We start from the raw sequence: 13966 nt of genomic DNA, 5'->3' as shown, positions 1-13966 counted from the left end.
GGTGGTGGGCACCTGTAATCCCAGCAACTTGGGAGGCTGAGGCAGGAGAATCACTTGAACCTGGGATGCGGAGATTGCAGTGAGCCAAGACCATGCCATTGCACTCCAGCTTGGCCAACGGAGCAAGACTCCATCTCAAAAACAAAAAAAGAGCTCTAGGCTATTGCAAAAATAATGTCCTAAGCAATCTTGGTGCCAAAGTAATTTATTTTGGAGAAGCAAAATCAGTATTTTAGAGTATAATATCTTTGAAGAGTCAGACAAACCTTGTCTACCTTGTCAGAGAAACCCAACTCTACGTTTTACCAACTATTTAACTAGGTCAAATTTCTTGTCTTACTCTATTTCCTCATTCGTAAAGTAGGAAGATTAATAATAGAACCCACCTCCCATACAGTTTTGAAGATTAAATTAGGAAATTCCTCAAAATGACCAAGCATAGTGCTTAGCACATAAGAAGTGCTCAAATACATGGTGACCATCATTTGAAAGTCAGGATCCTTGCCAGGTGCCTCCCCAGCACTTGGGGAGGCCAAAGTGGGCAGATTACCTGATGTCAGGAGTTCAAGACCAGCCTGGCCAACATGGTGAAACCCCATCTCTACTGAACATACAAAAATTAGGCCAGATGCGGTGGCTCACACCTGTAATCTCAGCACTTTGGGAGGCTGAGGTGGGTGGATCACAAGGTCAGGAGTTTGAGACCAGCCTGGCCAAGAGAAACCCTGTCTCTACTATAAATACAAAAATTAGCTAGGCACAGTGATGGGCACCTACTCGGAAGGCTGAGGCCGGAGGATCTCTTGAATGTAGGAGGTGGAGGTTGCAGTGAGCTGAAATAGTGCCACTGCACTCCAGCCCAGGCGACAGAGTGAGACTCGTCTCAAAAAAAAAAAAAAGAAAGTCAGGATCCTGGTGAGGATCTGTGACCCAGGTACAGATAAACTACCTACAGAATTATTCCCCAAAGGCTTTGTAATATGGTATTTCTAAGCAGCTTAAATTCCTTAACAAGCAAAATGTTAGAAATCTGGAGACTACCTCCTTGGAATAGTGTTCAACTTAGCTAAGAAAACAAAAGGAGGCCGGGCATAGTGGCTCATGCCTGTAATCCAAGCACTTTGGAGGCCAGGGCGGGTAATCACCTGAGGTCAGGAGTTCAAGACCAGCCTGACCTACATGGTGAAACCCCATCTTAAAAAAAATTTAAAAAAAAAAAGGAAAAAAAAAAGAAATCTGGAGACTAAAAGGTTATCCAAACCTAAATTACCAAGAGTTTCAGATAATGTTAGATCAACCTGTAAACTCCAACACCTTAGAACCAGAACAGAATGTTGTCCAAAGGGCAAGAGAAAAAGACATACATATTTGCCAGAGAAGACACAGTAATAAACTAATTCCCAGCATTTCTGCCCTGTTCTCTAAGGACAATAGAAAGCAATAATGTCTACCCCAGACATGAGAAATCACTGGGCAACAAGAGCCCAAAGATATATCTGTTTCCTCCAAAGGAAGCACCCAGTGCTATGTAGCCTTTAATCCTCTACCACGTGGCTGAACTCACACTCTTCTTAAAGTCAAAGTACACGGCAGTTGAGAGTAAACAGCTGGGCCCAAACTCACCCAAGCCCAAAAAGCAGACAAGCACGTTGTGACCTCAAGGAAACATAACGCAAAATTAAAACACCAAGCACACAGCAAGTGAGCTTTTAAATGACTGATATCACACCAACTCCCAAACTCCCCTGGTGCTAGATCTTAAGGGGAAAGAAGGATTCCTTTTAACAGAGAAGCCTATAAACAAGCAAGCTGAAAACGAACAAGTTTAAGAGAGAAAAGCATACAAGAATCTTGGCTGCTGGTGTTGAGCCATGGAAAATCATGAATGTGCCAGTGCCAAGGGAGGAGGAAGTCTAATATCTAACTTTGCAGACTTGGGAACATAAAAGCAACAAAGCCATAAGGAAGCTCAAATGCAAAAGAGAGAGAAAAAAAAGGCACATGGCACATTTCCTCTTCATATGGGTAGCAATTCAAGCAATGCTCTGGGCCTGCAGAGCACTTAGCTCAGTACCCAAAGCCCCTTAGTATTTAATATCAACGTAACTTCCTGGAGGGTGACAAAAATCTGTCCTGGATTACTGGGTGATTTCTAGTATGTACCATAACCAACACTAATTCAACATTTTACGGATCAAATTTCCTACTCTGCAGCATGTTGGAATGCATTCTTGGCATTAGACTTCTTCCCATTCCAGTCCACCCTTAGAAAATATAGAATCCACTGAGAAATAAAGACTCAACCTGTCCCAAGACAGTATTCCAGCTATGCACAAGTGACTAACAAAAACAAGTGGAAGTTCATTCAGATGTCCCTTCACGTTCAGTAAAAAACTAATTTCATCCATTTAAATGGAGAGGAGGGGCAATTTCAGAAAGAATACTCAAGGCTGTTAAGTCAATATACACCCTAACTTGGATTTCTCTAAAACCTGGGATTGATCAAAAAGTTCATCTCAAGCCCCTATATACCCGTTATCCATAGCAGATGAGCTATGGTGCCCAATTCTGAGTAACTGAAAACGCACTTTTGCAAAATGCCAAAATGGCAAGGCAAAAAAGAAGCTGGAAGCAATATTTCTAAACTAGAGTGTTTAAAAGACTTCAGCGCTTTCAACAGGTCATAGACTATTTTTTTTTCTTTAAAAAAGGCCAGACATGGTGGCTCATGCCTATAATCTCAGCACTTTGCAAGGCCGAGGTGTGTGATCACCTGAGGTCAGGAGTTCAAGACCAGCCTGGCCAACATGGTGAAACCCTATCTCTACTAAAAATACAAAAATTAGCTGGGCATGGTGGTGGGATCCTGTAATCCCGCTACTTAGGAGGCTGAGGCAGGAGAATCACCTGAACCTGGGAGGTGGAGGTTGCAGTGAGCCGAGATGGTACCATTGTACTTTAGCCTGGGTGACAGAGTGAGGAGTCTCAAAAAAAAAAAAAAAAAAAAAAGGCCAGGTGCAGTGGTTCATGCCTGTAATCCCAGCACTTTGGGAGGCTGAGGCAGGCAGATCACCTGAGGTAGGAGGTTCAAGACCACCCTGACCAACATGGAAAAACTCTGTCTCTACTAAAAATACAAAATTAGCCAGACATGGCAGCACATGCCTATAATCCTAACTACTAGCTACTTGGGAAGGCTGAGGCATGAGAATCACTTGAACCCAGTAGGCAGAGGTTGCAGCGAGCCGAGATCATGCCATTGCTCTCCAGCCTGGGCAATAAGAGCGAGACTCCTTCTGAAAAAAAACAAAAAACAAAAAACAAAAAAAACCACACCCCAGTACTTCTGTAGTGGAGCAGTGTAACCCATCCTTCTCCAGGTAGAAGCATTATGGTGGCCTGGCACTGAACAATCCATGCATCTTCAGCAATTAAGCATCCACTGATGGTCCTTGACAAGTGCAGGGCCAAGGCCCAACCATACATGGACCAGCAGGTTAGGAGAAACCAAAATCACTATATTCCAGAGGCTCCACAAGGGCTATGCATTTGTAAGCCGCTTGGCCATAGTAATCTAATAAAAAAAACAATACTTTTTTTTTTTTTTGAGACAGGGTCTTCGCTGCATTGCCCAGGCTGGAGTGCACTGGCACAATCATGGCTCACTACAGCCTCAACCTCCTGGGCTCAAGTGATCCTCCAGCCTCAGCCTTCTGAGTAAGCTGGGGCTACAGGTGCATACCACCACATCCAGCAATTTTTGTGTCTTGTACAGACAGGCGTCCCCAAGTTAATAGCCTGGGCTGGTCCTGGGATCCAGCGATCCTCCCACCTCAGCCTCCCAAAGTGCTGGGATTACAGGTATGAACTACCACGCCTGGCCAAAACCAGTATTAAAGGCCATTTCTATGAGTAGATGGGCAAACAGCGTATGTGCAGGCTTACCTAACCCATCAACCTCAACATAAAGTCTAACACAAGCAACTTGGCTTGAGCATAGCTCCCAGTTCTTCAGAAATAATAGCCTAGGAGTCCCAGTAGATAACTTCATGGCTCTTGTTTTAAGAAAGGTCCACTAACTCTGCCAAGATAGAAAAAGTACAGACTTACCAACAAAGTTGAACCACCATTACTACAGAGCTGTCCAGGGCACACAAGTCTGAAGGTGACGTGACCTTCCAAACTCACATTTACTAGAAAAGTGCCCCTAAACTAGCCAAGAACTTAGCAGTCTGTACCAAAGGCTCTACCTAACCACAGGAACCACTAAGACCCTGGAACCACTCTTTTTCAGGGAGTCCAAATTCTCAAAGTCACTGGAACACTGAGACAACTACCAGTCTGGAGATGGATGTGCAATGTGGATTCTATTAAGTCCATGGAACTTAAGAGAGTGGCATTATGAAAAGGGAAATTAGGCCAGATGCAGTGGCTTACACCTGCATTCCCAGAACTTTGGGAGACCAAGGCGGGCAGATCACAAGGTCAGGAGTTCCAGACCAGCCTGCCCAACATGGCAAAACCCTGTCCCTACTAAAAATACAAAAATTAAATTAGCTGGGCATGGTGGTGGGCACCTATAATCCCAGCTACTTGGGAGGCTGAGGCAGGAGAATCTCTTGAACATGGAAGGCAGAGGTTGCAGTGAGCTGAGATGGCGCCACTGCACTCTAGCCTGGACAATAAGAGCAAAACTCTCTCTCAAAAAAAAAGGCATATTAGTATTTTAACTTTCTTGAACATTAAGCCTCACAAAAAAAGCCTCTGAAAAGCTGTCCCAGGTTAACCCTGCCAAACTGATTAAACCTTTTTCTCTAATTCCTGCAGCTCACATATTTAGTGTGGTCTTTATGCATTTATAAAACCTTGCTTGCAAGTTTTCCAGATACGTGTACATAAGCATGCTTTCCCAAGAAAACTAAATTCCTCTGAAGGAGATATTGCTTCTACCTTCTAAATCTCTTCCTAGTACCTAACTGGTATGATTACACAGGGCTATTTCCCACCCCCATTGGAATTTCCAGATCTCTCTGACTTTGAAACAATGCTCTTAGCACTATGTCTGAAGTTCTAATACTCTCACTACCAACATACTGGGAAAGGACTATGCAATATTAAGCAAGCTATCAGTGTCAATCCAAGTTTTTGTGTTTTGTTTTAAAACAAGCTGATAGCCTTTGGTAGTAAGTTAGCTGAACCTAAAAATCATGGTCAGAGCCATAATTACATTCATATTCCCTGCTACTATATAACAGCTAAGTCAAAAGGGCACTTCCAGGATTCTGGTCTGAAAAAACACTTCTTATAAAGAAAACTGTGCCAGGTGCAGTGGCTCACACCTGTAATCCCAGCACTTTGGGAGGCCGAGGCAGGTGGATCATGAGGTCAAGAGATCGAGACCATCCTGGCCCACATGATGAAACCCTGTCTCTACTAAAAATACAAAACTTAGCCGGGCATGGTGGAATGTGCATGTAGTCCCAGCTACTCCGGAGGCTGAGGTGGAAGAATCCCTTGAACCTGGGAGGCGGAGGTTGCAGTGAGCCTAGATTGCACCACTGCACTCCAGCTTGCCGACAGAGCAAGACTCCGTCTCAGAGTCAAGTTTAAAAAGAGATTTTGAGAAGGCAAATCTGGTCATCACACAAGGATACCAAGCAGAGTATCACAGGCAGACAGCTAAAATATTCATAGATTATTCTTCTTCTTCCATAAAAAGAATGTGTCACTGAAGAAACCCAGATATGTTTTTAATCCTAAAATGGTAATTTCAAAAACAAAGACTGTATCTACTCACATAATTCTTCAAATAAGATTTAGTGAGTCCCCAAACATTTGGACTTTGTACTGACCCAGAAACAGGGGGTAGAGGTATATTAACTTTAGCATAAGTGATGCACAGAAGTCCAGTAATAACTGTTTAAATAAACCCAGGCCCTTGGGTAGTAGGCTTATAATCCCAAATACAATAGCAAGACCGAGGATGAAGATGACACCCAAACTGCAGTATCTTTTTTCTCCTTTCTAATAATCCAGAAATACAAACCCAAGCCAAAAAAAAAAAAAAAAAAATCTCACCAAGCTATCCTTTAAACCTCAAAGTCTCATAAGCCAAGCTTTTGGGGCAATACTTACCTTACTATTAACACTTAGGATCATCTTTCCAAACTTCTATTTTCACTATGAAACTGCAATTGACGTTTAACAGAATACCACATGCCCTGAACTTAGTATGGAGCCAGGGCCACAGAGGTTGCACTGCCAGGACAGCATCTTTCCATTTCAATTTTTTTTTTTTTAGATCACTTCTTACCTCCACACTCACTGCCCTCCCCCAGCACTACCCTTTTTCTATCCCCTAATCTTTTTCCTCAATGTTATTTTACTCTACCACACGAGGAGGCTAGCATTACCTTTGCTTGAAAACTGTTTATTAATTTGCCTGTCAAACATTCTATAGAACCGTTTACATCTTACTACAGAAACCTCCTGGGTACATATTGACAGCTCAGCAAGTATTTACACAAAGCTCTGAAACATTTGGTTCCTTCAGAGATGAAGAAGATGCTGTATCAAGCAGAGAATTATCAAACACCATTCCCTCTACCTTTTCCCCTCCTTTATAAAGGGAAGTTGCCTTCCTCTAATATGCCTAAATTACACTTCTAAACTACTAAGCCAGGAAGAGAAAGAATAGAAATTCAGGTGTGCTGGAGAAGAGAAAGAATAGCAGTTCCAGGACCATGTGCAAATACACCATGTAGTTTTCAAAACCATAGGTATAAGAAACAATAAATGCACCTATGAAATTGACCCTGAAACACAGCTTTTCCTCTTCCAGTCTCAAGGAACTTTTGCTTCTCTCTCAGCAAAACTTACAGGGCAAGTCCAGGCACTCAGATTACGACCAACTGCCCAAACCAGACCTAGACCTGCCCAAACACCAGGAGTCTGGAGAGCTTAATGCTCCCTCTCTCCCTATCCCTCCCCAAAAGAAGTAGAATATTAACACTGAACTTATGAATATCCACTCCTCACCCCAACCCCAAGTGCAAAAGCCTCTTGGGGATCCTGAAGCAACTATTTTTCAAGTCTTGCTTTAATGAAGTCTGCCTAACTTTCCAATGACTATTTACTGTTTTAAAACCACCAGCCAGGTGGAATGACTAATGACAAACAGATTAACAGTTTCAAGGCAACAGTCTGGTAGAGCTTTTTCTGTAAAGGTCCACAGACCACCATGGCACCCAACTGTTGAAAGCTTGTTCCTGTGAATACTCAGGAGAAAACAGCTTTGAGTTCCTTCAGGCCAGTGGAAGAAAGATGGTCTCAAGATCCCTGCTATATGTACAGAAAGCTGCCCTCATAACAAGCCAGCTATGGAAGCACAAATGTGTAGCATCAGAGAGTAAGAAGGTCATGCAGACTGATGAAAAATAGAGAAAGTAAATGACCTGCCCAGTGTCACACAGCTTAATCTGGAGCTGTATGTGGAACCTAAGCCTCCTCCTTCCTCCTCCGGTGTTAGTCCTGTCCTCTTTACCATTAATGCAACACACAACTCAAGGGTGCATCAGTAATGATAATGACCAATCTAAAGGCTCACTGGCAGAAAAGAACAACTCGGTGCCAATACATTTGAATACCACATTTTTACCATATTTACAAGCTTCAGTTACTTCTAGAATTTTGAGAGTTGAAGCCAATCAATACAACCTTTTGAGGGGTGGGAATAGGAAAGGGCCCTCCCCATTACTTTGTTAGCTTATTCCCACATTTTAAAAAAGTTCACTAACCTCTTTGCAAAAGGCCTACTGTAGACATTACACCCTACAGGAGTCAATCCAACATATGAATGTTTAATGCAATCCAAGACATCCTGTTTCAGCAGGTGCTGCTTGTCATGGTTACCCATGTCACACACAAAGAAAGAGACCTAAAAAGTCCTCACAGGGCCCAATACACAAGAAGCCAAACTTGGTCCTGGCTGCTTTCTTGGTTCTCACACCACCATCTCAATCTGCATCACCCCAGTTCTCTCATGAACAGTAGAGAAACATGAAACCCCCACAACTAAAGTGCCATCTCAGTGTGGTTTTCCTGGTCCCTCCTACTTGAGAGAGCTCCAAGAGTCCTGTATTTCAGCCAGCCTAGAATTTCTGCCAGTAGGCATTCCCATAATAAATCCAGGATTCCTGTATCTGTTTCCCAGGAGTCAGAAATATCATTTGATATTTCCACAGCAGAAACTAACAACCAAACTTCTACAATCAAATCCAACTTCATCCTGGACTATTTACTGTATTTCATTTTTTTACCTTGGTAAACTGGTACTACTCTCTAAGTATTATACTGCTAAAAAGTGTCCCAATAAAAAGCCTTAAATCAAGTTCATTTGTGTAGGTCACCTAAAACTATTTCATCAGTACTGGAATTCAACTCCTTGAGATACACTACTTATGAAAAGGGATAAAGGAAAAGTTTGTCTGCTGGGATCTTCCCAGCTCCTGTGATAAAGACATAACCACAATACACACACATACCTAATCTTTATTTCATTAAGGGCAGAGTCAAATGAAAACGTTAACAACTTTAGCTGTATTAATTAAGTCTCTGCCAAGCTTTTTTTTTTTTTTTTTTGAGACGGAGTCTTGCTCTGTTGCCCAGGCTGGAGTGCAGTGGCACGATCTCAGCTCACGGCAACCTCAGCCTCCCAGCAACCTCAGCCTCCCAGGTTCCAGTGATTCTCCTGCCTCAGCCTCCTGAGTAGCTGGGACTACATGAGCAAACCACCATGCCGAACTAATTTTTTGTGTTTTTAGTAAAGACAAGGTTTCACCGTGTTAGCCAGGATGGTCTCGATCTCCTGACCTTGTGATCCGCCTGCCTCAGCCTCCCAAAGTGCTGGGATTACAGGTGTGAGCCATCACGTGCAGTCTCTGCAAAATATTCTGAATCTAAGACTGGGCCAGGGAAAGATGGGGGCAGAGCAAGCCTTTTTAATTTAAGAATATTTAGAACATCATGGTCTGAAAAGAGTTTTATCCTCAAGTGGCAAAGAGGAATTCAGAACAAAGTCTGAACCTACAACCCTCACCTAGACTACTACCACACACCCTGAAGCAGTCCACACAACTGGAAGTTGCACTGTCTCTTACACAAGTGAATGCTCATCAGTACATTCCCTGGGTCTCTGTGAGGAGGCAACTGAACTGAAGTTAAATAGGAATCTATGTTGTGTGGGTCTACTGATAATAAAAGAGATCAGAAAATTCATCCAAAGGCAGCACAGACAGGCTTCTAAACAGGGACTGTATCTATTTTCTTATCATCTACACAGAAAGCGTTCCATAATTTAATGACGGAAAAACAGAAATCATACCAAAAGGGTTAGCTTTTTCTTTAAAAAGTTTGACTAAATATTCCCAAGCCAGTAGAATTCAAATCGATTTTGCTTTTAAATGAACCTTGACTTACCCTAAATTGACTTATTCTAATAGTTTTGAAGAAAGGCAAAATTTTCAGCCAAAACCAGAGAAAACGGGGTATGTGGGGAAAGAGGTACAGACCATAGGATGACCCAGAGACTAGAGGATGCTGTCTTTTAAGACAAAACTTTTCCTCAAAACACTAGAAAAACAATGTAACATTTCCCTATTTCTTGCCCAGATGCAGAACATCACGGAAGATGTAGAATCAAGGCAAAGAGCTCCAAGTCCACCATCAAACAGAGCTAATTTCAAAATCCCCAGCTCAATGTTAGAGTAGGAAAGTAGTTCTAGAATGGGCTGGGAATACAGCTAATAAGTGAATAAAATCTCCTCCCAGCACAAAAGTTCGAGGGATTCTGGAGGAGATAGAGCTTTTCCCTTCTTTGAAAACATACGATTCTATAGAATACTCAATATCCCTGACCAAAAGCACTGCTGACAGAGCATGATGAAGATGGCAGAAAAACAATAAAATAAAACAAGATAGAATAGTATAAAAAGGTACCTAGAAGTTGCAATTTCTAAGCAAATCAAGTGTCATTCTAGGTCGTATCTTATATCTTGGAAGACAAAAAGAAAAGTGGAACATACATTAAAATGCAAAGGAATAAACTGCCAATCTCTATTTCAAAGCTCTAAAATGATTGATGACAAAACAGAAAACTATATTTTTTATTATTCCAGGAAAACACAATTTCACCAAACCAAGCCTTTAGGAGAAAGTCCCTCAAGATCAAGAAAGACACCAGCTTCCCTTTAAATTAAACCACTATCCCAAAGTTCAATTAACAAAAGAAAGTGTTAACAAGAATCAACATGTAAACAAAGAATGAGGCTAGCCTTCCTTAAAACGGAAGACTTGAACCTAATATGAAATTCCTCAGAAAGCTCTATTCTAAAAAACAAAACAAAACAAAACAAAACAAAAAACCACATACACACAAAAAACAAAAAACTGTTTTCTCCCCCCCATAAAGATCCCACATTTGCCACTCAATAAAAAGCCCAGTAAAATCATTTCAATTCTGCAAAGCAAACAGTGTCAAAATTACTCAAGACAAATGCATCTTCAGAGCCATCAAAGAAGTCATTTATACCATCAGGAAAGTCACAAAACCAAAACAAACAGCAAACCCATTGTAGAGAAAAAACTCAGCTACTGTTCTGACAACACAGAATCCATTTCAGGCTGCATAAAACATAACAAGCAAAATAAATGCAAGGTACATGCAAAATGCCATTGCCTCCTCTTTTGTTTCGGGCACAATGTAACAAGGGCAGGCTGTCTGAGACTCCGCTCCTGCTGATACAGTATTGCTACTTAAACCTCCCTCCTCAAGGTCACAGCCAATTTCAGCTCTGGAATAAAAGGCAGATAGTGACAGCGATGGTTTGGGTTATCACTGGCAGAAAAGCAGAGTGTAAAAGTTTATGAGCTCATCAGGATTGTTGTACCATTACATCAGAGGCAATTATAAATGGCCAAGAGCAGGAGATGGGGAGCCAATCAGATCACAGATAGGATGTCAACCTAAGACCAACTGTCTCCTGGCTTTGACAGAAGGATTTTACCTCCATAATTCAAATCCCAAACCAAAGCAATCTGCACTTACTACTCCAATCACTCAGCTGTTTACCAGCACTTCCAGGGAGAAGCCCAGGCCACTGGGCCGGCGGAGCCTAAGACAAGAGATGGCCCGGGCTGCCCTAGGTGAACCGCAGCCGGCCTCTAGCAGCTCCCAAGCAGTCCCCTGCCCTCCCTCGAGGTCCCCCCGAGCTCTAGGGGCCCTCCTTGAAAGCACAGATGCGGGGGGCGGCCCAGAGGAAGGCCGGGAGGCGGACAGGAGCGGCAGGTGAGCAAAGAAAAACGTTCACTCAACTCCTGGGCTCCTACCACTGCCTACACTTCTAACCTGAGCCCCCAGCACCCCCTCACCCCCGGCCAGGCCCTTCCCCACACACTCTGCCCCGCATCCCCATGACGACCCCTGGAGTTCAAAGGGACCAGGGGAAAGGAAAAAGAGAAGCAGACATTTCTGGGAAAGCCCGACACAAAGGCTAAAGTAGGGAAGGAGAGGAAGGCAGACAGGCAGCCATTTTAAGAGAGAAGAGCCAGACAATGGCAGCTCCCCAGCAGTGGGGGCCCGGGACTGAGGGGAGCCCAAGGCTGTGGCCCGCTCACCGCAGCCGCCACCCACCCCCAGGACCACGTTCGCCCCAGCCCCCTCCCCACTCAGCTGTGTACCTGAGGGGTCCGGGCGAGCGGCTGCCCCCCGCCGCCACTGCTCCCGGGGCTCATGGGCGCGTGGTGGCTCCTTTGTTGGGCCCCTCCCGAAGCGGCTGCCGCTGCCGCCGCTGCCGCCGCCGCAGCCCCCCAGCACTGCGAGGCCATGTCCGCCGGGCCCTTGCCAGCGCCCCCGTCCTGGGGCCCGCCGCCGTAGTCGCCCCCGGGGTAGCCCTGGTAGCCCCGGGCCGAGCTGGGCGACGTGAGCAGTTGGTTGAGGGTGGGGGTGGCGGTGGGCTGAGGGGTGCCCCCGCCGGCCGCGGAGGGGCCGCCTCCCCCCATGGCCCCGAAGCGCTGCTGAGCGAAGGACGAAGACGACGAGGAGGCGGAGGCGCTGGAGGAGGGAGGCGGCTTGGAGCCGGCAGCTGCCGCCGCCGCGCCGGAGCCCGGAGTGCCACCTCTCGGGGAGCTCAGCGCGTAGGCCGGGGCGGGCGGGGGGTAGGCGCTGCGGTTGGGGTAGTAGGAGTTGTACTGGTGGTTGGGGAAGCCGTGGTCGTGCGAGTTCTGCTGGGGCCCCGCGTAGGGCTCCAGGCCCCCGCCGCCGCCGCTCTGCAGCGCTGCCAGGCCAGGGCTTTGTTGTCCGCCATGTTGTTGGTGGAAGACGGCGGCCGCGGCGGCGGCGACGGCAGACGGGCTCCGGCCGTAGGGTTGCCCGAAGCCGTAGGCTGGGGGCGGCAAGGCGGCCGCGGCTGAGTGAGGAGGCGCCCCCACCCCATCGCTGCTGCCGCCACCGCCGCCGCCGGGCGGCTCCGTGAGGTTATTGTTCAGGGCGGGCCTAGGGCCCGCGTTCCCGTTCGAGTTCTTCAGGTCCGGCTCCGCGCCGGGCCCGCCGCCGCTGCCGGCTCCGCCGCCGCCGCCACCCCCATTGCTCTCGGCCCCGTCCTGCAGCTCCTTTCCCAGCGGCTGCGGCGGCCCCACGGCGGGACCCTCGCTTTCCTGCCCGGCGGCTGCCTTCATTTCCCCGCGCTCGGCCGCTGCCGCCGCCGCCTCGCCCCCCGCCTCCTCCCGCTGCTGCTGGTCGGCTTTCTTCAGCTCCGAGGGCGGCGGCGGCGGCGGCGGCGGGTTGCCCAGGCTGCTGGCGGCGGCGGGGGCGACCTGCGCGGCCATGATCCCCGCTGTCTCGTCCGCGGAGAGACCCGGCCCTGTCTTCGTCTTCTCCCCCCCTCCCACCCCGCCCCGGGGCCGAGTCCCCCGGGCTGCCCTCCCCACCCGCCCGGGCGGGCCTCGCGGGGCTCCGCTGCTGCGCCGCGCTCGCTCCTCTCCCCCCCGCCCCGCCGGCTCAGGCTCCGGGCTGGCGGCGGCGGAGGAGGAGGAGGCAGCGGCGGCCGAGGCGCCGGCGGCTCAGCTGCTCCCGGCTCTGTAGGCTCGGGACCCGGCTCTCCCGGCTCATTCCCCCCAAGCCCTTGCCTGGGAATGAGGGGGGCGGTGGAGGCTCCGCTCCCCAGGGCCTGGCCCCGCTGTGACTCTCCGCTTTCTGCTGCCGGAGAAAGGAGGAGGGAGGGAGGGAGGGAGGCGAGGGGGAGGGGGCGGGGAGGGACGCAGGGAGGGAGCGGGGGGAGGGGGACCCGGGACGGGCGGGCTGGAGGGCGCGCGGCAGCAGCCGGGGCGCCGAGAGCCAGAGTCGGAACGCGGGCCGGGCCGGGCGCCCAGCCTCCCCTCTCCAGTCGCGGCTCGGGCCGAGGCTGCTGCGCGGCAGCGGGCAAGCGAGCAAGCGGTCGGCCGGACTGAGCGGCTAGAGCGCCCCACTCTCCTCCGAGTCCCCCTCACTCCGACACGAGGCTCAGCACTGCCATTTTACCCAGCGCCGTCGCGGCCGCCTGGCAAACCCGGAGTGGAGAGCGGAGCGGGCGCAGACCGTGGAACGGACTCGCTCCCTTCCCCTCACAAAGGAGGAGGGGAGAGAACGAGCCGCGGCGGCGGCAGTCCCTCAGCCGCTTTCGCTAGGCAGCGCCGCCGCCGAAGGCTTCGGAGAAAACCCGGCCCGGAGCCCGCGCCTCTCTGGAGCCTGCGCCGCCTCCCTCCCGGCGTCCCTATCCTGATCTGTCCCCTACCGGCCGTACCGAGGGGAGCGGGCAGCGTGAACTTTACCCACGGCTGCAAAATTGGCCAGAGCCCGAGACCGCGGCCGCCTCGGCCCAGGCCTGACCCCCTGGCAGCCGGCCCGGTCCGTTGGGGCTGCTTAGCACCTCTA

The 13966-nt window shown here is 48.4% G+C and overlaps 1 protein-coding gene across 2 annotated transcripts in view; it reads right to left on the bottom strand.

Annotated features, from left to right (window-relative positions):
• Positions 1-13268, bottom strand: part of ARID1A (AT-rich interaction domain 1A) — an 84087-nt gene extending 70819 nt beyond the window's left edge. Inside the window, exon 1 of one of the 2 annotated variants that reach the window (XM_012439920.3) lies at positions 11737-13268. In XM_012439920.3, coding sequence (XP_012295343.3) covers positions 11737-12882 — 1146 coding nt within the window. In that variant the 5' untranslated portion in view covers positions 12883-13268. The remainder of the gene's footprint in view (positions 1-11736) is intronic. The other variant, XM_012439924.2, reaches the window with a different exon arrangement.
• Positions 13269-13966: the final 698 nt, after the last annotated feature.

This window comes from Aotus nancymaae, unplaced genomic scaffold (genome assembly GCF_030222135.1).
Source record: "Aotus nancymaae isolate 86718 unplaced genomic scaffold, 86718_ANA_hifiasm-v0.15.2.pri h1tg000053l, whole genome shotgun sequence".
Classification (NCBI taxonomy): Eukaryota; Metazoa; Chordata; class Mammalia; order Primates; family Aotidae; genus Aotus; species Aotus nancymaae.
The sequence above is the reverse complement of the archived record's forward strand: the minus strand, read 5'-3'. Positions and strand labels throughout refer to the sequence as shown.